At 35.0% G+C, this 21,455-nt stretch overlaps 3 protein-coding genes across 4 annotated transcripts; 1 reads left to right on the top strand and 2 right to left on the bottom strand.

Moving 5' to 3' along the window:
* Nucleotides 1-973: 973 nt before the first annotated feature.
* LOC122595493 (protein pleiotropic regulatory locus 1) lies at nt 974-6,714 on the bottom strand. The gene is made up of 17 exons (XM_043767861.1): nt 6,523-6,714; nt 6,356-6,380; nt 6,095-6,200; nt 5,737-5,800; nt 5,541-5,603; nt 4,947-5,031; nt 4,119-4,211; nt 3,401-3,464; nt 3,001-3,086; nt 2,800-2,902; nt 2,642-2,724; nt 2,497-2,557; nt 2,330-2,396; nt 2,152-2,229; nt 1,891-1,955; nt 1,633-1,710; nt 974-1,293 (listed from the first exon to the last, which is right to left on the bottom strand). The coding sequence occupies exons 1-17, from the start codon at nt 6,648-6,650 to the stop codon at nt 1,121-1,123; spliced, it is 1,422 nt and encodes a 473-aa protein (XP_043623796.1). The 5' UTR covers nt 6,651-6,714; the 3' UTR covers nt 974-1,120.
* A 3,076-nt stretch (nt 6,715-9,790) lies between these two features.
* Nucleotides 9,791-15,778, top strand: LOC122595659 (cell division control protein 2 homolog). 2 transcript variants are annotated; one of them, XM_043768073.1, is made up of 9 exons: nt 9,791-9,878; nt 11,659-11,710; nt 11,796-11,980; nt 12,094-12,214; nt 12,358-12,531; nt 12,739-12,902; nt 13,887-13,974; nt 14,080-14,133; nt 15,404-15,778. In XM_043768073.1, exons 2-9 carry the CDS (start codon nt 11,702-11,704, stop codon nt 15,491-15,493), a joined length of 885 nt encoding a protein of 294 aa, XP_043624008.1. In that variant the 5' UTR covers nt 9,791-9,878; nt 11,659-11,701; the 3' UTR covers nt 15,494-15,778. The 2 variants fall into 2 exon arrangements, with proteins under 2 accessions (XP_043624008.1, XP_043624009.1); XM_043768074.1 differs by lacking the exon at nt 9,791-9,878 and adding an exon at nt 9,962-10,114.
* Nucleotides 15,779-16,789: 1,011 nt separating this feature from the next.
* On the bottom strand, nt 16,790-20,991 carry LOC122595063 (FT-interacting protein 7-like). Its single transcript, XM_043767353.1, has 2 exons — nt 20,789-20,991; nt 16,790-20,195 (listed from the first exon to the last, which is right to left on the bottom strand). The coding sequence occupies exon 2, from the start codon at nt 20,130-20,132 to the stop codon at nt 17,094-17,096; it is 3,039 nt and encodes a 1,012-aa protein (XP_043623288.1). The 5' UTR covers nt 20,133-20,195; nt 20,789-20,991; the 3' UTR covers nt 16,790-17,093.
* Between the last annotated feature and the right edge of the window lie 464 nt (nt 20,992-21,455).

Raw genomic sequence — 21,455 nt, 5'->3', positions numbered from 1 at the left:
GAATAAAAGGATTGAATAATTTGAAGATGATGAGTTTTTTTTAGACCTTGCAATTTAAATTCTGATCATGGGTTTTAACGAGTTTTAAAGAAAATAAGAAATGGGTTTCAACGGCAAATTTTGGTCTTTCAAACTAATTAGATGTGGGTCAAAACGGGTCACTAAATATGTTGGGAAGGGTAGAAGAAAGTCATTGGTTCTAATTTAGTGATTCAAATGTTCCAGTTTTATCATCTTTGCATGTGCAAGTATGTGCCGATTTGTTGCTCGTACCATCTTATCTCCGCCAGCAAACGATCCTCCGACATTGTTAAACCTCTCGCTTCCTGGTTTTCACTGGCCAGATGTATACTACATAAGTTCCACCGCCGCCATCTCCGGCTGTGTATAAATTTATATATAGATGTATAGATATGGAGAAAAGGAGAGTTTTAGTGGATCTGTTCAATTTTGATTGAAAAAAGTAGAGGGTAAAGGAAATGGGAAAATATGTATAGGGACATAACGGTCAAGTTACATCCAGTTTCTGTAAGTAAAAAGGTTGGTGTAAAAATCACAGCTCTGCAAACTCTCCCGTGTCTTGGACATTCTAAACAACACTGGTTCCATTTTTGCAACCGCTTCCCTATTTTATAGAGGGAAAATTAAGTGTGTTTGGTAGAAAACTTTTAGAGGCTTTTAGGAGCTTAAAAGCCTCGAGCTTTTAAAAAAAGCTCCATAACCCTGTTTAGATATACATTTTAAATTAAAATCTCCAGCTCCAAAAAGCTCCATAACCCTGCTGCTACTAATGATAGATTGATATTTGATAATGCAGCCCCCTCTCACGATCATTTTAAACGAGATATTATGTACATTTAAAAGTCTTTAGGGTAGATGATGGAATAAAAAAACAAAATGTAGCTTAGGTGGCAGCACAAATGTTAACCCCTCGATAAAAAATACAGTAAAAAAATAAAAGAAAAAAAAAGAGTTTAAAATCAATACTTTTCACGTATTATAATCTCGGCTCAACACTAAACTAGTACAGTACAACTAACAAAAACTGCATGTTTGCTTCCAATAAAGCATTTCTATTTTGGTTCGGCTTCAAGTCGATTAAGGGCTTAAGGCAACACATTTAAAACCTACGAATGTCTTTAGGGGGCTTGAAATTGATCGGATGTGTTTCAGGGGTGGCATTTTCATCTTCTTTCCACATTTTGATGGTTTTGTCAGCTTCACATGTAACAAGCCTCGTGCCTGTTATGTCGTAAGATAGTGCGTAAATTCCAGCCTCGCTATCAAGTGAACCTGCATAATTGTATACAAGATTCAGATACTCCACACATGCAGAGGTGGCAAATGGTCAGTCTGGACATGTAGGGTAATGGGTCAAAACGGATAGTTTTGGTGTGGTTCAGGTCTATTTCAACACTTAAATATAACATATAAATTATCACTATCTCAAAATCACAGTTTTTATAGATCATTGCTAGATGCTTATACAATCTAGGTGACTTTGACACATTTGACCCGAAAAAGAAAATCAATACTCAGAACCAACCCGCTTAATAGATGGATCAAAAATGCCAAATGTAAATGCATGCAGAAGTAGATGGTTGCTACTTGAAAAGATTAGAAGGCACATACCAGGTTGAACAATAGTTTGAGATTGTTGGAAACTATGGCCACTTTTCCAGTCCCAAAACCACAAACTCCCATTGTCACCTTTCATCAAAAAGATAATAGTCAATCAATGGACATAATATTCAGTAAAAGAAAACACATAACTTAAAAGCTACATAGTCTTATTGACTACCAACAATAGTGATCAGCCAATATATATAATAACAATATAGAATACAGAATGCAAGTCTCTGGCAGTATTTCATATGAAGAAACCCTCACCTCCAGTCGCCAGTACACCATCCTGATTGACGGTCATTGCATTAATTATGGTCTTCTGTTGGGAACTGCAGATAGAAAACAAGGGACGTTAACTTTTCTTATAGGATGACCTTATAAAAACATACGAGGGAATTGATTAAGTTATCTTCTAAATTTAAATCAAATGCTACACAGCATCCAAAGAACTTCAAGAGTATGATGTCATAGATGATGGATTCTACTGGCAATTTGTATAAACTCCATTGACTGATCAAAACTCACAGCATGTTGTGCAAAAATTCTCCTTTTGGAAGGCTGAACTTTTTGGTGTTATCAGCTGATGCAGAAGCAAAACTTTCCCTGTGTCAAAGACAAAATTGCCGTACGGTCACTGGTAGGTGAAAACTAAATGACAAAGTAATGAAAATGAATGCCAGATTATGATATGAGATAAACATACTCAGTAGGATGTTGAGCCAATGCACGCACGGATTTCTTGTGATGTGTAAGAGTTGCCATTGCTTTACCTGCGAGAGTTTTTACAACCTTAAATCTGGTAAAGAGCATGAGTGCAAACTTTCAAATTAAACAAGGCTTTGACGTTTTTAAAAGGGTTATATACATTACCATATCTAAGGTCCCAAAACTTTATGGTAGAATCATGGGAGCCAGTTATAACTTGAGGATCCTGAAAGATGATGTACTATTTAAATCTTTTCATTGATGAAAATCGAAGTTATCGCTACACTACAACACTGAATGGATTGCTTACCGTAGGCCGAGTAAAAACAGAACATACTGTATTATCATGGCCAGATAAAGCATGTATTTGCATCTTGCTACGAATATCCCAAACCTGTAATCGTTCCCAAATGTTATCTTAAATCACAAATTGAAAACTCTGACCTATTAAACAGATTAGCTTCATACCCCGGCAAACAGAATCACGGCCACCGGTTAGCAGAACATCGATAGTGGGATGAAGCGCCAAGCAATACACACCACTTAGATGACCATGATATGACCGTATAACCTTTCAAAGCAAAAAAAAAAAAAAAAAAAGAATAAAAAACAAACAAAAATGAGACAAAAAAGAGAAAGGATGAACAGAGATCAGATGGATTGTATTACCTTGTTCTGTTCTAAGTCCCAGCATTTAACTAATTTATCATCACCAGCGGAAAACATGTACGTGTGTCTAGTGCTAACAGCAAGACCTGCAGTCAATGAAATTCGATATTCGTTTCAAATGCAAATGTACAGAATTAATGACATATAGGTGAAAAAATGGTGGGTTGGGTAGCAGGTCAAGCACATAACTTTGCAAGGGTCAAATTGAGTTGACCTGTATAATCTTTATCCAAAAATTTCATATAAGTAGATAGTGTACCATATAATCTTTATCCGAAAAGATTGATTAAAACTATGAGGTATTATGCATTAAAAACACAAATTTGGGCAACTGGACTCATTTGAACCATTTCCTATCCTTGCTAAAATAACTATAATTAGTGAACTTAAAAACACAAACCTCGAACTTGTTCTATATGTCCTGTAAGTGTCAGCCTCAACTGTCCTGATCCCGTATCCCAAATCTGTCCATAGTTAATAAGAAAAATATATAAGTGACAGTTTTAGAAATATATGGGATCCTTTGATACAAATTTGTTGTGGGTTCATAAATATATCGATTCAAATCAGTACTTGTATATACAAAAAATATTTGTACATCGAGTAACATTTAAAAGAGTACTCAAGCATGTGGCAACAGAAGTAGTATGGTATGGGTTGTCAAGCGATACTTTGAAATCCTTTTATAGTTTGCATTCATGTCCGAAAAACACAGATATTACCGTCAGATTAGAATCGATAAGATATGTATAATTTATTTTATGACATATATTCAAATTATGAATAGATATAAATGCAGTAGTGCATTCAATTCGCACTAATTTCCTCTCTGACATGTGTTGGTTATACCCTTTTACGACCCTATGATCCATTATTTTCAATAATAATGGATTTTGTATACATTTAAAATTTAAGATTGTGTAATCTAGTGCACCCTTTTAGATTAGAAAATCGTTGGCAACATATATTATGAAAGTTAAAAATCCATATGTCAACTAGGGTTTTTTAGTAATTCTAAAATTTAGGACTCAACTTCGTGTTGATGAAAACGTTGCATGCTCGTAAGGTACTTTTGTTTAGCTTTTAAATCATATTTGATCAACCATTAATTTACTTGCCTTGATAGTTCGATCTGCAGAACCGGTACAGAACCACTCATTGTTTGGGCTGAAAGCAATAGATCTCACCCATCCCAAATGCCCACTAATGACCTGCAGATAGATCAACTCAGATTAGCAAAGATAAACGAGTACTAGAAGAAATGAAGAGTGGAAAGACAGAAAATTTTATTTTGACAGGTTAGTGGGCAAGCTGAGAGTGTTGAGGACAAAAGTTCACTAAATATATCACCACCCGCTTCATCTATCTATAGAAGTACACTCCCAGCCAAATGATTATCAGGTTCCAAGAGCCAAACCATCGTACTTCCATGTAAACTATTAAGTGCTGATAGATTATAGATTGGGTTTATTGCACCAAATGTAATAATAAATCACCAAATTGTCACTGTACATAATAAAAAAAATCCCTTCAAGAATGTGGTATATCTAATTATCTATAACCGACCTTCTATAGCAGAAGAAAGAAAGTCTGATGTAGCAGAAAAAAGTTTGTAACATCAAAAGGTAAATGAATAGTTTGGTAAAAGTTAGGTTAATTTATCGGCAATTATCCCTTAATTTACCCTAAAAATACCAACTTATTATATACTGCATAAACTGAGTCACAAAACATATATAGTTAACATAGCTTTACTATTCATCTGTATGTGGGTATTGATCATGCAGAGCAGCAGAGCCTATCGATTTCTTGCCCTATAATATATATTGTGCATAAGGGCTATCCTGGGAATTTGAAAAAACTCAACTCAAGTATGCTAATAAAACGTTTTTATTTGATATGATGCAAACAAAAGTCATTACGATTAAGAAGATTAAGAATCTCACTCTGTAGTTCTTCCATGGAGCATGCCATACAGGACGCGGCCACCTGCTAGGGATTCTCTCCATAAGGGCTGCAGTTGAGAGATTCCTACAAGAAACGAGTGAAACTATTACGAACAAAAAGACAAAACTTCACAAGAAATTACATTGATTGCAGATGTAAAAGAAGAAGCTGATGCAAACAAATAACCTTATATAATACCCTAATCATCAAACTCAAGGTAGCATAAAGCAATTATAGCATATTGGATAACAATGTCACATTTGAACTTTCAAACATAAGGCACCAACAGAATTCTACTCATTACAAATATAAACAAAAAACAGGTCTTGTGTGTTTCAAGTATTCTAGCAACCAATAACATTGCATGATTCTAATATACTTCTAGGCTTCTAGCACTCGTAAGTCCTAATGCATCAAGTAATATTTCAAACTATGGTATAACAGTAAAACTATTATCACTTTAGTAACATTGCCTGAAAAAGTGTTGATCGTAGGACCGTACAGATAAACTTGAAACAGGGATTGATGAATAAAACAAGGTAAAAAAAAAGACAACTTTCTTGATAACAATAAGCAGTAAAAGCAAATCCAACCTGTCTGAAGTCCCGTGAGCAGGAATGACAGCAGTACTTTTGGCATTCATATTACCATCACCTCTGTCAAACAGAAATTCACATACATAATTCAGTTCAACTTCAACAGCTAATAAACTAGAAACAGATTAATGTATGGACAGATGCAGGCAGGAAAGGCCTTAAAATTCAAAAAAAAAAACAAAACACTGCTTACATGCTCTTGGGTATAGCAGGAGTAATGGACAAATCACTCTGAGTACCACTCTTCTTTTCAGGACCTAAAAATAAAGGTTAATGTAGTTCAAAACATTATATTGCATCGAATATCAATAAATTCGTCATTTTGTTTACTTACTACCCTATCCGTAATTAATTTGGTCCCTTTCAACAAAGTATCATTTCTAAAACAAACCGGAAAAAGATTATCGTTGAGCATTGATTGTGCATCACATAGTTCACATCCAAGTACTAACATTTATACATTTTTAGCCAAAATAAAACGACCTCTATAGTCTATATCTACGGCGTATACAATAATCAACAATGCAATATAAGGAATATTATCAAGGTACCTGCTAGCACAAGAGCAGTTGAGCTAGACGGCGCAACTTGACTCTGCGACGTGTTCTTCGCAGGCTGATTCGAAGACGCTTTTATTCCACCATACTCAACATCTATCTAATAACCATCACCGAAACAGACACAAAAATAAATCCACATTATTAAATTAAAATTAAAAAAAAAAAAGTATCAATAAAAAAACACACATAAAAAAAAACCTAATTTAAATTCAATATCAAAAACAATAGTTCGTAAGAATTATTAAAACTAACCTTATGGCTAATACGTATCTTCTTGCTGTAAGAAATATTGAAAAAATAAATAAATGAATAAACAATTAGGTTATATTATTATTGGTGTATATATATATATATAGATATATGTATGTATGTATATATGTGTGTGTATATAGAATGAAGGGGGGAATAGAAAGGAAAACCTGAGAGGATCAGAAGGGGGTAATTGAGAGTGAAGAGGTGAAAAGAGATCAAGAGCGCGTTTTACTGATTTAAAACTTAGTTTTTTCAGAGATTGTGGCTCCACCGGTAGCAAAAGCTCTGATTCCATGGCGTCCCTCTGCGGATTTTAGGAAAAAGAAACAAACCCCCCAAAACCTTCCTTCTTTTAGCACCTAAATAAACACACCGCTTACTTTTTCTTAACTCGATTATTTTTAAGGTGCGGTTAGTTTTTACTTTTTACTTTTTTTTACTATGGCAAATGTGACTTTAATCATTATGGACTTATGGTTAACATAATACTTGTATACTTCTTTTTTTTATTATTACGAGTATTTTTTAACTGTATTTTAAGGATTTTTTTGATTTTTTCTAAACAGTTGTATTTTTGAAATTTTTATACTTTTGAAATAAATAGGACATCTTAGTTCCACAATTACACTTTAAGCTTTTCATTTTGATGGGCTAAAGCTCATGTCTATCATTAGAAGTTGATACAACTCTAGGTATACATATAAGTTTGCAAGCTACTTTCTTCATCACATGACTTTAGAATGAAACCTGATTGGTTATATATTGGGATTAATGAGTTAGTCGATGAACATGAAGGATATTTGGTTGCTTAATACAATGGTCGTTTTCACATGTTTCACTTTCAATGGAGATCCTCATTGAATGCCCAAATACGTTCTCTCGAAGCCTGTCATGGCTTTTTATTTAGTTAGGTGTCGTGAAGGCCAAGCATATCTAAAACATATTGCTTTAACTATATTGAATGTCTTTTTTTTATTATATCTTCTTGTGATTATTATGAATTGATACTTTTTATATGTTTTTTATTGCACTAATTTAGAAAATATAACACTACGGTTTTGTTTTTTGTTTACTTAATAAACTTAGTAATTAAGAACTTAATCACTTAGTCAAATTTTATGTTTTCTTTTTGATTTAATAAACAAAAAATAACTATCAATTACCTATATTTTACTTAGTCTCTTTTTTTTAAACATTCAAACTTTTATTAATTATAAGGAAAACTAACGAGAAGCTAGAAATACAAAAAGAATAAACGAAAAATAAAACAAATAAAAGATTAAAATTTTAAACTATATCATTTTGGCCAATCTATTGTATACTTAGGGGACCTGACCAATAACCATTGATGAATTGGGCATTAAAAGTTTAAAACACGTCCATATTTGGACAATAGAAGTTGTAGAACTTGATTTGTACCAAAAACACTTTCTAAATTTGTTCTAGGACGGTTTGAACCTATCATATATTGCCAACTGTGATGTCATTAAACCCCCCAATGTCTACTCTCTAATGACCATAATTAATCATCCTTTTATTTGGTAGATATTTTTTCTAAAACGGTGTGAATTACTCGTGAATATCAGGAGATCTAGCATGTGTTGTTTTAGTCGAGCTCACGCTAAAGAACCCCTCACCGAATAAATCTCTAATTTAAACTTCTAGGTAAAAAGCCAATATCACCAAGATTTCTGAAAAAGAAACTCACCCGAGTTCACCATAGGTAGAAATTAAATACATGTAGTTATCTCAAATATGTTTAGGGTATGACTTGAACCCTATGATGCTTTGTGACGAAAAAAGTTTCCTAACCACTGAACCATTTCGAAGATTAAAAAAAAATAGATATTTAAAATGTCAAAATAATTGGTTGAGAGGTTGAATAAGATGTCAAAAGACGCCAGGTTAAGTGGCCAACACTTTTTCTTATATATTTTTATGTTTCAAAACTTAGTATGTTAGATTACATTATTAAAATAAACACATTATAATGTACAATAGAATCGAAGGGGAAAGTAACTTCCAAAAAATGGCCTGACATGTCAAAAAGTAGATATGATATTAAGGTCATTGGTCACGTGTTCATGTGAACTTAAATCATTGGTGCTTAAATTACCTGTTTGATATTTTAGTATAATTGGATTAATTTGTTTGATCGGTAATGTGATAATAATACATCATATAAGTTTGGAGGTGCGGAGTGCAAGCCTATTTGGATTTATTATGACCTTAGGGGAGAAGTCCCTAAGATACGAGGGTCCAGGGGCAATGCCGCTAGGAGCGGGGTCGAGGGGTGGCAGCCCCTGGCGGGGTCCAGGGGCAAAGCCCCTAACTATAGTAAAAATCCCTTCGAAAAATTATTTTTCTAAACTTGGGGGACCAAAAGTGGTAATTCGAAAACCCTTATGATTAACTGTTGTTTAGGCAATCATGGGCCAAAATAATCATAAAATACATCCCATAACAGAGGACTGATCATTCTTACTTTTTCTTCTGGTTCCTTTCTCTCAAGCACAGTCACACAGAAAATTCTTAATCTTTGATTTTATCCGATTGAATAGTTTGGGTGAACCGCCAAATTAATTCAATTTGAAGGCGATCACACGTCTTCAAAATTTGTATATATCCAGTTATCTGTTAGTTATTTATGAAATTCCCTAACATTACCAAAACATACAAAAACAAAAATTCTTAGCATATTACAATCATGTTTATCATTTTTTAGTTTCCCCATCTTCATTATTGATCTTTTATTGTTTTAACCTTTATATAGTTTAACCAATAGTATTTTATATTAAAAAGACTCAAATTTTTCACAAAGACCTATATGTTTTTATAACAACTACAACACATAATCTTGGTCAAAAACGAGATATGCGAGAATTGAGATATAGACAATCCTTGATAGAGATGGGTTCGATATACTAACTAAAGGGATAATTACCTTAAGGTTGACATAACTTTCCGCTTATTTCAAAATGATTTGGAATCGCTCGGAAAAGTTTAAAAACCCAAAAGACAAAATGAGTAAACAAAAAACAAACACATGTACCATATGAATCAAACATGTATAATCATGTGTCATATGTGTGGCTCGGGTTGACCATTACGGTCTTTGTTGACCGCGGTGGTTCTCGTGTTAGTCCTCACACTACATTTAGTTCTAGCATGTATGTATATTAGTTTCTGGTTTGTCGAGTTAGTCCTCACACCTTTTAACGTTCGACCAATACATATAGTGTATACAAAATATTACTGTATTATATTATATTATTTATTACTTATACTTATTATAAATTATAAATAAATTATAAATAAATATAAATACTACTCTACCTTTAATGTAATTTTTCTCATAATTATTTAAGTATATAATACACCATTTTGTATCTGTATTTGTATTGTATTTGTGTATTTTACTTTCTTCCCTAAAAACCTAGTGGGAATTTTTTTTTCATTTTTCTTTCACCCACAATAAACTTCGATTCTCCATCACAAACACTCAAAACACACTCTCTCACAGGTATATTACTACTCACTAACTTCCCTCATTTTTATATTTTTATTAAATAAATAAATTTAGGATTTCAATTTATCGCTCTAATTCTTACATATTTCAACAGTTAAATTTACATATTTATATTCTGTAATATTTATGTTAAATTTAACTACATTTTTACTTCGATAATGCTAATCATTGTTGATTCATGACGTATCCGTGATAGTTGACTTTCCGTTGACTTGATTGATTGATTAATTGTAAGTATTAATTTGTAATTATAATTTATTTCTAAGAAACTTTTGGAAGTAGATTTAGTAGGATTTGAGATATGAAGATAGAAATGAATTATTTTCGGAAAATGTTGGTGAATTTATAGTCTGGATTGTTTAGTTTTATGTTACGAGATTCGAGTCGTTATTCCTCGTTACGTTTTTGTCGGATTCCGGTTTATTAATTAAATGTATGTATATGTGGATGTGTGTATTGTATTGATTGATTAATTTATGCTATTTTGCTAGATGCTGTTAACTTTAAGGTGTTTACGACTGTTTGTTTGGTTAATGCCGTTGTATAGATGTCGTTTTAATATTAGTAGGGAAGCTACTGAAATTGTTTTATATATGTGTGTGATACGATATATTCGTGTTACTAGATTTGAAGTCGTAATTGTGTTTTTTTTTTTTTATTTTACTTATGGCACTGAAATTGTTGTTTGGTTGCTAGTTGCTGTAATGCCGTGTTACCTTGTGGTGTTTACGTTTGTTTGTTTGATAAGTGCCGTTGTAATCTTGTTGTTTTATTAGTTGGTACTGCAATGCGGTCTACTATGTGGTATTTAAAGCTTGTTTGTTTGATTAATGCCGTTGTGTTCATGTTGTTTTAGTACTAGTGAGATAACTGAAATTGTTTTATATGATATTTTCATGCTAATAAATTTTAGTGGGACACCGGTTGTGTTTTTGTTGAAATGCGGTTTCTAGTTGTTTTGAACTTTCATTTGGTTGGTTTAAAGTTGTAACTGAAATTCCTTTAATATTGGCATTGCAATTGTTGTTTCATTTAGTGTTTATAATGTCATGATTGTATCCTTTCAGCTAGATGCTGAATATCTATTTACATTGTGGTGTTGACGTTTTTTTTGTTTGATTAACGCTGCTTGTTGATGTCATTTTAGTACTGGTGAAATTACTGAAACTGTTTTATTAGTTGGTGATGCTGTTTACTTTGTGGCAGTCAAACTTGTTTCTTTCATTAGTTTCGTTTTAGCCATACTGTTTTAGTATCACTGAAGTTTCTGAAACTGTTTCATTTTTGTTGGTGATGGAATGCGGCTGACTTTGTGCTGCAGTGTCGTTTTTAGTTTACTTTGAAACCTGTAAAAATTGGGTTAATTAACTGGGGCCATAATACTGATTAGTGTGTGATGTTTAAGCTTGTTTGCTTGATTAATGCCGTTGTATTTGTCATTAATATTAGGGATGTTCTTGTTTTGTTGGTTGGGGCTATAACACTGTTTATTTTGTGGGTTTTTCGATCAATGTTGTCGTAGGTTATAGTACTTTTGAAGTTACTGAAACTGATTTTGTTGATTGCAGCTTGTTTGTTTGAATAATGCTGTTGTACCCATGTCGTTCTAGTACTGTTCTACTTTTTGAAAGTGATTTATTAATTGGTTCTGCAATGCACGATTAGTTTGTGTCATCACTTTAAGCTTTTTTGTCTGATTAATACCTTTTTATCCATGTCATTATAGTACTAGCTGTGTAGTTACTGAAATTGTTTTATTATTTGATGTTGCAAGGTTATAGGTGGATATAGAGTTGAGTCCATTCAGTGGACTTGTGATGGATCAGGTATTAATACATTTCATACTTTTCTGTACTATTTGCGATTTGTTATTTGACGCTACTTAAGCTTAAACATTTTATATAAGCGTAGTATGAGAAGGTTGAAAAGATTGGGGAAGGAACATATGGTGTGGTGTACAAGGCTCGTGACAAAGTTACCAACGAAACTATTGCTTTGAAGAAGATTCGTCTGGAACAAGAAGACGAGGGAGTGCCAAGCACTGCTATCCGAGAGATTTCATTGTTGAAAGAGATGCAGCATGGTAACATTGTCAGGTAGTTCCCATGCTAGGGCCATCTTATATCAGTAAAAGGATTTTCTGTACATGTAAATTTGATTTATGCTCTAGAAGCACATACTGGTGCAAATAATGAGTTTTTGATGACAGGCTACAGGATGTTGTACACAGTGACAAACGATTGTATCTGGTCTTTGAGTATCTGGACCTGGATTTGAAGAAGCACATGGACTCTTCTCCAGAGTTTTCGAAGGATCCCCGTATTGTTAAAGTGAGTGAGCCTGTTTCTGCTTCTCAGCAGTTGGTCTAAAGTGATTTATTACTTATTGGGATCCCAAGAAATGAATAGCATTTAGTCTATTGACATCAGGAATTTAGTAGCCTCTCACATTTTTCACCTTTATCAATTTGCAGACGTTTCTATATCAAATCCTACGTGGCATTGCTTATTGCCATTCACATAGAGTTCTCCATAGAGATTTGAAGCCTCAGAACCTTTTGATTGATCGTCGTACCAATGCTCTAAAGCTAGCAGATTTTGGATTGGCCAGGGCTTTTGGAATCCCTGTTAGAACATTTACGCATGAGGTAGTTTTCCATGGTTTATGTTTTTCTTTTGGAGTTGATCACAATCTTATACTGGATATCTTATTCTTTTATATATACAATTGCAATAAGATTAACCACATGGTATAGAAAGGGATGCCACATAGATATGAAACATACAAAGAAGCATTGAAAAGCTTTCTGTTCAAGATTTATCACGTGTTGCCTAATTATTGGTTTACTTTGTAGGTGGTGACTCTATGGTATCGGGCACCAGAAATTCTTCTTGGATCCCGTCACTACTCTACTCCAGTTGATGTGTGGTCGGTTGGCTGCATATTTGCAGAGATGGTGAACCAGCGACCACTCTTCCCTGGAGACTCAGAGATTGATGAACTTTTCAAGATCTTCAGGTGATGCTCGTTCTATTACACGTATGATACTGTTTCATATCCCAGAAACTTGTGTTTAACCAAGTGCATAGTTGTATGAATTTGATTGACTAATAATCAAATTTATATGTATTTCTTCCACTAATGCAAAATAATTGAATTTTTGGGCCAAAAAACGATACCTTGAACTGGTATTGTCATGATGTTACAACCATAAGACACACCAAAGATGTTCATAAGACATCCGTAGATGGAAATTGATACCGTTCTTGTGTGGAATGGTGGGAGTATATATAATGTTAGAAGATCTACTGTGCATGTGGGATGCCCCTATACTAGACATGGCACAATGGGTGGGTCCTGGGTCAGCTAGCTGCATAAGCTGAAACGGGACTGGTCAAAAAGGTTATATCTTGGTAATGGTCGAAACAGGTTGTGCTGGCCAGAAACACTTCTTTCCAGATATTTTGATAATAGTTAAGTGTGTCAAGTATGATTCCAAATGCTATGTTTATATTTTTATTGTTTTGATAATAGTCTAGTTTCTGAATAATATGGTCTTAAGTTAAATATGATTTTAAAAGCTATGGTTTCCATGTGCCGAAAGTTAAGACACACTTTGAACACCCGTCGATTTGTTCGATCTGTTTCTTGCTCAAGCTAATTTTTCTTATCATCCATTTTACCAGTTAGAAAGTTAACATGAAACAAATTTTCCGATTGATGAGAAATTGGGTCAAAATGGCTACCTATAATATATAGTAAAATAAACGGAACTTTGCTATTGCCTGTTATCAGAAGGTTACTTTCTTCACACAAAATGATCACCTAATTCCATCGGATCTTTAATTAGAATAATCGTATCTGTATTTAATGCTGTTGTTTCTGATAAATGAGTTTAATGGTTGCTTATATTTATTACAATACAATGGTTAGTAAAGAGTGAATCAACCTCTCCTTAAGAGTCCATGAGTATTTACACTCATTCATATCGTTTCCTTATAGAATCATGGGAACCCCAACAGAAGATACATGGCCTGGTGTGACGTCTCTGCCTGACTTTAAATCCGCCTTTCCAAAGTGGTCCTCAAAGGTGATTTTTCTATGCAGTCGGTACTTTAAACTTTGATTTTCCGGTTTTAAATACTTTAGGATGTGTGGTCTTAAAAAGTTGATTGGTGCATCATTTGCTTTTCAGGACCTGGCAGGTGTGGTCCCAACTCTCGATAAAACGGGTCTTGATCTCTTACGTGTAAGTTTAAATTAAATACTACTTTAGCCCTCATTTTTTTACCATAGTGGTGGCAATGTCTATCCGTTTAATTATGAATGGGTAGATATGGATATTTTTTTACTCTAGTGTGTCAAATGGGTAAAATAAAATATTGGCTGACAAGGAAGCGGGCCAGAAGCTGCTAAAAATGTATAATTAATGCATAAAGTCTCTTAAATGCTTTATTTTTATTATTAAATAAGATGGTTAATGTGTAGATCTAACTTTTGTAAGTAAAGGTTAACCTCACCCATGTTAAAAAATAAAAATACAGGTACATGTTTTGCGCACCATCCTTTTTTGCCTCCTGTAGTTAATGAGTGTACAATACTACATACTTCACAAAGTTGATGGACCTTTAAAGTTTAAACATCAAATCCCATTGGAATACTTGCCCCATCTCATGAATCTAAATGTTCAAATTGGGATATGTTTGAAGTAAGAACCTTAACTAATACGAAAAACTATCTAAAACACATTTTATACCAACAAATTATTAAATCTGATGTATTCAAGTAATCTTTACTTGGAATATTCCCAAAAAGTAACTTCTGCAATGTTCTAGGATATCCTAGAAAAATGCTCCAACTTTTATGGGAGGGAAGACCTAGATATTTGCATTTTGTACAATTTTATATGGTTACCGAGCTATCAAACTTCTTATATGCGGATTTTGCTATGTGATTTAAGCAATTGCGGACCATCGATCTCATTGCCTGGAGCGGTGAACCAACAACCCATGTGGATGAAATATGTATCAGGGGGATATAGTTACTTATATTATTCTACTCACTGACACTAGGAACACTCTGGTTTAGTGTCAATCGAGGGAATAAATTTTCTTTGACAAACACTGGCTCATCGTCTTTTAAGATGACAATTGAATCCAATTTATGTACACATGGCTCGGTCTAGGTTTATGTTATATCTCTTATAGGGTAGAAAGTTCAACTGAAATGTAATGGTTTAAATGTGTCTAGCGGGTTGAAGAATGACAATCATACGAAATTGATCCCTTGTAACAATCTTCTAAATCTCCTCCTTAGTCCTTATTAAGAGAAGGCTAGATTGTGCTTGTATATAGCATTAACATCAGTATTATTTGTTTAGAAAAAATAAGAAAAGTTATCTGTTTTGACCCGAACATGTTTTTGACCCATTACTTGACCAACCATTTGTCATACAAACAATGGCCTACAATGATTTTTGAGTTTTGATTTCTAAATAGCTAATGAGTAATTTATTTCAGAAAATGCTGTGCTTGGATCCCAGCAGAAGAGTTACTGCCAGGATTGCACTCGACCATGAATACTTCAAAGATGTTGGGTCCGTGCCATAAATCCAGGTTATCTACATGTGCCAAACCGAATCCTTCATGGAATATTATGTGAAATATGCGTGCCGTTTTAGGTGATTTTTCTGTGTTCATTTCTTCTACCTTCTTAGGACAATTAACTTTAAGGTGCTTTCTTGGAAGCCATTGTCGAATTGGCTTGTTCCTTGTCTCTTCATCTGAAACCCTTGTTCTGAAAAAAGTTTCAAATTTCTTGTAACAATTTTTATTGATGAAGGACATATCATCAGGTTTTGTTTAAATCCTTTCAATGGAGTTGTTTGGTGTGCACTTTACATGTGTTTTTTAATTGATGAATGGGATGGTTTCTCAGCTTTCCGGCTGACGTTTCACATTTAACAAAGCATTTGAGCTAAAAATGAATGTTAGAATCCATTCTATTGACATCTTTTGTAGGATTTGGTTATTCCTATGGGTTAGTTGGAAACTTGGAATGATTGCGTAAATGGATTTTTTTTTAATAGATAAGATATGCAAGCATATACATCATATGGTCAAGTGAAATTTGGAATATCTTAACTACCCTTCAATCCTTCAGCAATATTTAATAGATAAGCTTTTCCAACCATTAGGCTTCAGCTCGACTGGTACTGTTCGCCCCTGCAAATGCTCATGGGCTCCCTTGTGTGACTTTGGGTGGATAACAGGTCTCAGGTTTGAACCTGGCCTCTAGCGTGTCCCACTAAGACAAGGGAGCTGAAGGTGCTATTCCTTGGGTGGGGGACAATGACTGGTGCCAAAGGCGCTACCGGCCAGGGCGTCGAGTGTCCTTTTCGATCTACACCTGGTGGCTAACTACGCTCTTCCAAGCTTTGTTTGACATTTCAGATTTTGGCCAGGTGTTCACTAAAAAGTGTGAAATTTGATTTAACGCTACAAAAATGGAATAGTCAAAAGCAACAGGAACCGATATATGCATAATACAACTGTGATTTAGGTGACCACTAGGAGAGTTCTAGCACATGAAGCATGTGACTGAATGGAAGGGGGATTATGATCTGTGTAAAAGTGATTTGGGTTCAAATTTGAGATGCTATCAGTACAATATACATCAACCAAACTTTGTTAATCAAAGTCTGCACGCACATCCCCAATAATCGCTGAGCATCGAATCTGGATGGGTTTTTGCATAAACTAGGAACTAAATTGAAAAAGGTTCAGTTTTTAGTCATTTAGAGGCAAAGAGCCGCCCAATTTGGTTTTTTAGGTTTCACAGATTTGGTTTATGCACAAGAGATGCATTTTCATGTAAAAAGTTAAAAGTTGGAATGCATCTTCAACTGATGTTGGAAAACAGCAATTCATATTGGCATATTTATTCAAGGCATTTCATGTCAAGTGACAGCTTCAATGTTACAGTACTTGATCGCTGAAAATGACAAACAATCTACAAAACCATCTCTCTAGTTACAAACAAGACCAATAACTTTGAATCATATAGACGTTAACTCTGAAATTTAAGTTTTTGAAATTCGACTGTTCTTCAATACTTTCATAAGCTGGAAGCCAGGAAAAATAGACAGCAAGACCACATATATATTCAAACAGAAGCAAATCGAAACGTTTTGGACAGATTCTTGGAAGCTTACAACATGCTGTCAGTGCGGGCTGGAAGCCTCCGGAAGAAGTTCAACGGTGCAGATGGCAACCTATGACGAAGCCTTGGATGTCTCATGACATAAAACCCAGTCAGTGTAACCAGCACCTGGAAAGGTGTCGCGTATAACACAAATGCTGCCACCAGACAGAACATCATGAATATAAGTGTTGCACGTGGATCTCGCCAGCTGAGAAGCCCCTGTAGTCGTTCCCCTTGGCTTGCTATGTCACCAACCACAGATTGGATTCGGCCCGCAACGCTTCGTAACCGGTCATATCGGTGCCGGACGAGGTCTGGACTCCGAGAGGTTGGAAACGTGTCGAACTCCTCATCAAGCTCATCAGGGTGAACCCCGTCAGCATATGATAATCGAGTATTCATATGAGGAGGATATTGCGGCCTAAACCAGTAGTTCCAGAGTCCGATCAGGAACATATAGAGAAAAACCGTTGGCAGAATGAGTTCGGGGAATGAAACAAGCATGACAAAGAGAATGTGAACCAGCACTGTTGTGATCGGATTTCTCCACATACAAACTTCCCCAAACCATTTACTCACGGCAAAGAACCCATTGAAGACCGACATTAGCCTGAAGAAATTAGCTTTACTTCGCCTCATGCTCCATAGATGCGAATTAGCATCAGTCATGTACTCAACTATTTCTTTCCTTAGAGGCGGTTCTGCTCGACTAAGCCGAGCTGCAACTATCCCAACGGCTTGGTGGCGGAGCATTTCAAGCTGAACCACTGTCAACGGCCTTACATAGTGCATTTTTGGCAAAAGGGGTTTCGAGTACATATACATCATGTTCATCATGGAAGTACTGGAAAAACGAATAGCCAGATGCAATTCTCCCATTTTCTTGACACCCGTAGGGTGAAGGACTAGCAACGGGTATGAGTGTGTGTAAACCCGACCCGTTTCAAGGGTTGAGATTCTGATGCGAATTTTTCCAACTCTGACATCTCTAGAATTGCTATCATGCTCGAGCTGAGAGTTGTCAAAAACACCGACGGTTAGAACTGTTGACGGGTCATATACTTCCCAAGTGTACTGTTCGTTGAATCTTGGAACTAAACTGTCGATAACTGTCCTTGTCCGAATCCATTTGTGACCATATTTAGCGACACAATATGCATCACATGTTCCTTTACCATGTCGGGTTTTCATAGGATGAAGAGCACTAGCATTCAAGATTCCCAATTCCAGTATCCCGATAGAGGGTCTCCATAACTGTTTCGCTGTTGGTCTCAGATCACTGCTATACTGAGTTGATTCATCAAGCACATGATACCCTCCATCTAGACACACACGAAGATGTAACCGAGTAGCAAACTTGTGATTATTCTTAATTTTCTTTTCATCTTGATCGTGATCACCAGGGTGCTGAAGATGAAACCATCTGGAATGAATAAGCCGATCATCAGCCCGTCTCTCCACAGAGTTCAATGGTATGAACACCTTTCCTAAAATTTCATCTTTACCAGGTCCCAACCGGTCCTCGATAGTAAGTATCAGATTATCTTCAAACGGCTCTGCAGCTACAAACATCATATCTTCGTTCCATAGTGCATTTGCATTTCTTGCCTGCACTGGTCTTGTTCTTAACACCTGGTTGTTAATTCGGGCTTTTACATATACATCCGGGAATCTTGATTTTTCGTCCCAAACAAGATCTTGTACTTCAATTACATTAACACGAACATACCAAAGTCTAGGAGATTGATAGACTTTTGAGCGAGTGAATATAGACGAAACAGAGCTATTAACACTGCTCATTGCTGAATCTGCAAGAAACGCGTCTGGAAAGGCTTCATCAGCTTGGGTTCCAATCCAGACCGCAAGCATCAGTTCACCTTTCTTTTTTTCACCGTTTTTGTCCTCAAGCCGATACCATTCTGGAGCTAACGGGCTATCAGGTGGGACCCTTGTGGGAATATCGTGAAGATTCACACGAACAATTCCAACAAAGTCATCTTTCAACATATCTTTATCTTTAACCACAACATCCAGTACTGTTGCTTGCATTCTCTCTTTTGAAAATGCAAAAACTGTGTTCCATTCGGGGTTAGATGTTTTTGAAAAGTGTTGCGTGACTCCTTTATAGTTCCCAACCCGCACTTCAACATAAGGGTCAAGACTTCCTGTGACATCCATGCTCGGGAGGTCTTGCGCTCTCACGACACGAACAAATAAGAACTGCATTGCCTCAACTAGGTCATAGGTGCTGGCCCGTCGGTTAGATCCACTTACAACCCGACCCCCAATCACCTGTCCACCTCCAAGAAACGGGCTTGTTTCTTTGAGAGCATACTCCATCGGTTGTGATGAAGATCCAGAGTACATCCGCACGACCTTTGGTTGACTTTGAACTTGACTTTGACTTTGACTTTGATATTGATTTCTCATGTCATCGCCTCCGTATGGATATGATTGTGGTGGCTGGCTCATAGAACCCATGTGTGGTTGTTGTGGAGGATACTGCGGTTGCTGTGAAGGATAATGCGGTTGTTGAGCAAAGTTTGAGTTTGGCAAATGGTTAAATGTTCTTCTCGAATCTTTGTTCTCATTTCTCCCATGAGAAGAATTATCCATTTGAGGAAGTGGATTCGAGGACCTAAGCGAAGGATTATCAGTGACAAACACTTTAAGCCCGAGCTCACCTTTCACACGTGAGAAGATGCTTCTTTTCTCTAAAGGGTAATGGAAAACAACAGCATCCGAATAAGGCACAAACGACGTCCCATTAATATGAACCTTACCCATGAAGGATTTTGAGATGTTTCCTTTAGTATCGTTGTATACATATGCATCAAGTGTAAGGTTAGCCAAGTTTCTCGGGTCAGAAATAGTGAAATAAAATGTTTCATTCCAATAAGGGTTAAGATCCCTTTCTTTGGCAGTGGTTCGGAACTTTTGATGATCAAAATGAAGCTCGACGTACGGGCTAGCTGAACCCTGACCGTCTTTCGCCAAAAGATCATGGGCACTTGCAACCTCTACTCCTAGCTTCAAGTTGCTCATTTCTCTGAGTATTTCTAAAGACTTTTGATAAACACTTAATTAATAAGGGCCTTAATTCTACACCTGAAAAGAATAAGTAATCCACATACTAATATTAGCACACTATGAATCTTTTAACAATGACAAAATGGGATTCCAAAAAGCCAATGGTATAGTATATGCTTTTTGAGAAAGATGTAAAAAGAATCAAATCTATCTATATAAACAGATAAAAGAAAAAAGTGGGAATCAAAACAAGGCCAACACTTTTCAGCTGAGATCTTTAACAACAGAATTTGATACTAAGAATTATTTTATTATTATTTACTATACAAATGATACCAATAAATAAAAGTAAGTAAATAAATAAGGTATTTTAATTTGTTACAACATGTTTTGTTTTCCTTTTACCATCCACAAAAAAGTCAAACTAAAAAGAATTCACCCTTAAAATCCTCAAAATCTTCCCACAAACATAACTTTAATATTGTTTAATAAATATCTGAAACTAAAATTCCAACTATGCAACAAAAATAAGATTAAAAAAAGTAAATCTTTAAATTGGACCTCAATTACGAGATGTAAGTTAGTATTAATAAAGGTAAATTATAATAATAATAATAATAATAAAGAAACATAGAAAGTGAAATGAAAGAATTGAATCACTGTTACTATACCTTTTGCTGATTTACTTTGTGTGATATCACAGCTGCTATTATTATATGCTTCAAATGTTTTATTTCAAGTCAACGATCTAAAGTAGATGAAGATCAACAATTGATGCAATTCATTTTCTGGGTTATATATAAAAAAGAATTATGAAAAAGAAAGGAAAGGAAGAAGAAAATGAATATATTTTGTGAGATGAAAGAAGGGAAATTGGCAAAGAGAAATTTGGATTTTATTGTCAGAGGAAAACACGGTTGATGTCTGCAAGTAATCTCTATGTACATTCCTGTTCCTACATTCAACACGAGCCACTTATATATTTTTTTTTATTTTTTAGTTTATTTGTTTTGTTGGTTTTAACTTTTTATAATAAATAATAGGGGAAGGGAATATGAGGCTGTTAGGCATCTAAGTTGGGTGAAAAATCTCTCACATACCTTTTTTTAAACCATAAAAATCATGGGGGGCCAAACATTTATTCAAAATATTAAAATATTGGTATGTGAGGGATTTTTCACCTAAGTTGAATACATAACAGCCCCATACTCACTTTTCTTTAAATAATAATATAATTATTGGTCAACATTTCAATTCATTACGAGCACTAACTTACTAGAGTACACATCAACCTACATTTACATTACATCACAACTACCACGTAACTTCCTTTTCTTT

This window comes from Erigeron canadensis, chromosome 4, assembly GCF_010389155.1.
Source record: "Erigeron canadensis isolate Cc75 chromosome 4, C_canadensis_v1, whole genome shotgun sequence".
NCBI lineage: Eukaryota > Viridiplantae > Streptophyta > Magnoliopsida > Asterales > Asteraceae > Erigeron > Erigeron canadensis.
Note: the sequence above shows the minus strand (reverse complement) of the source record. Positions and strands in the feature narration are given on the sequence as shown.

What these genes read in the sequence shown, in the direction of transcription:
- LOC122595493 (XM_043767861.1), bottom strand. Translation starts at nt 6,650, where the DNA reads ATGGAATCAGAGCTTTTGCTACCGGTGGAGCCACAATCTCTGAAAAAA. An exon ending in AGATACGTATTAGCCATAAG is followed by an intron (nt 6,201 to 6,355) that starts GTTAGTTTTAAT and finishes GATGGTTATTAG; the next exon opens with ATAGATGTTGAGTATGGTGG. An exon ending in GAATTTTTGCACAACATGCT is followed by an intron (nt 1,956 to 2,151) that starts GTGAGTTTTGAT and finishes TTCTATCTGCAG; the next exon opens with TTCCCAACAGAAGACCATAA.
- LOC122595659 (XM_043768073.1), top strand. An exon ending in CAGCATGGTAACATTGTCAG is followed by an intron (nt 11,981 to 12,093) that starts GTAGTTCCCATG and finishes TTTTGATGACAG; the next exon opens with GCTACAGGATGTTGTACACA. An exon ending in GAACTTTTCAAGATCTTCAG is followed by an intron (nt 12,903 to 13,886) that starts GTGATGCTCGTT and finishes GTTTCCTTATAG; the next exon opens with AATCATGGGAACCCCAACAG.
- LOC122595063 (XM_043767353.1), bottom strand. Translation starts at nt 20,132, where the DNA reads ATGAGCAACTTGAAGCTAGGAGTAGAGGTTGCAAGTGCCCATGATCTT.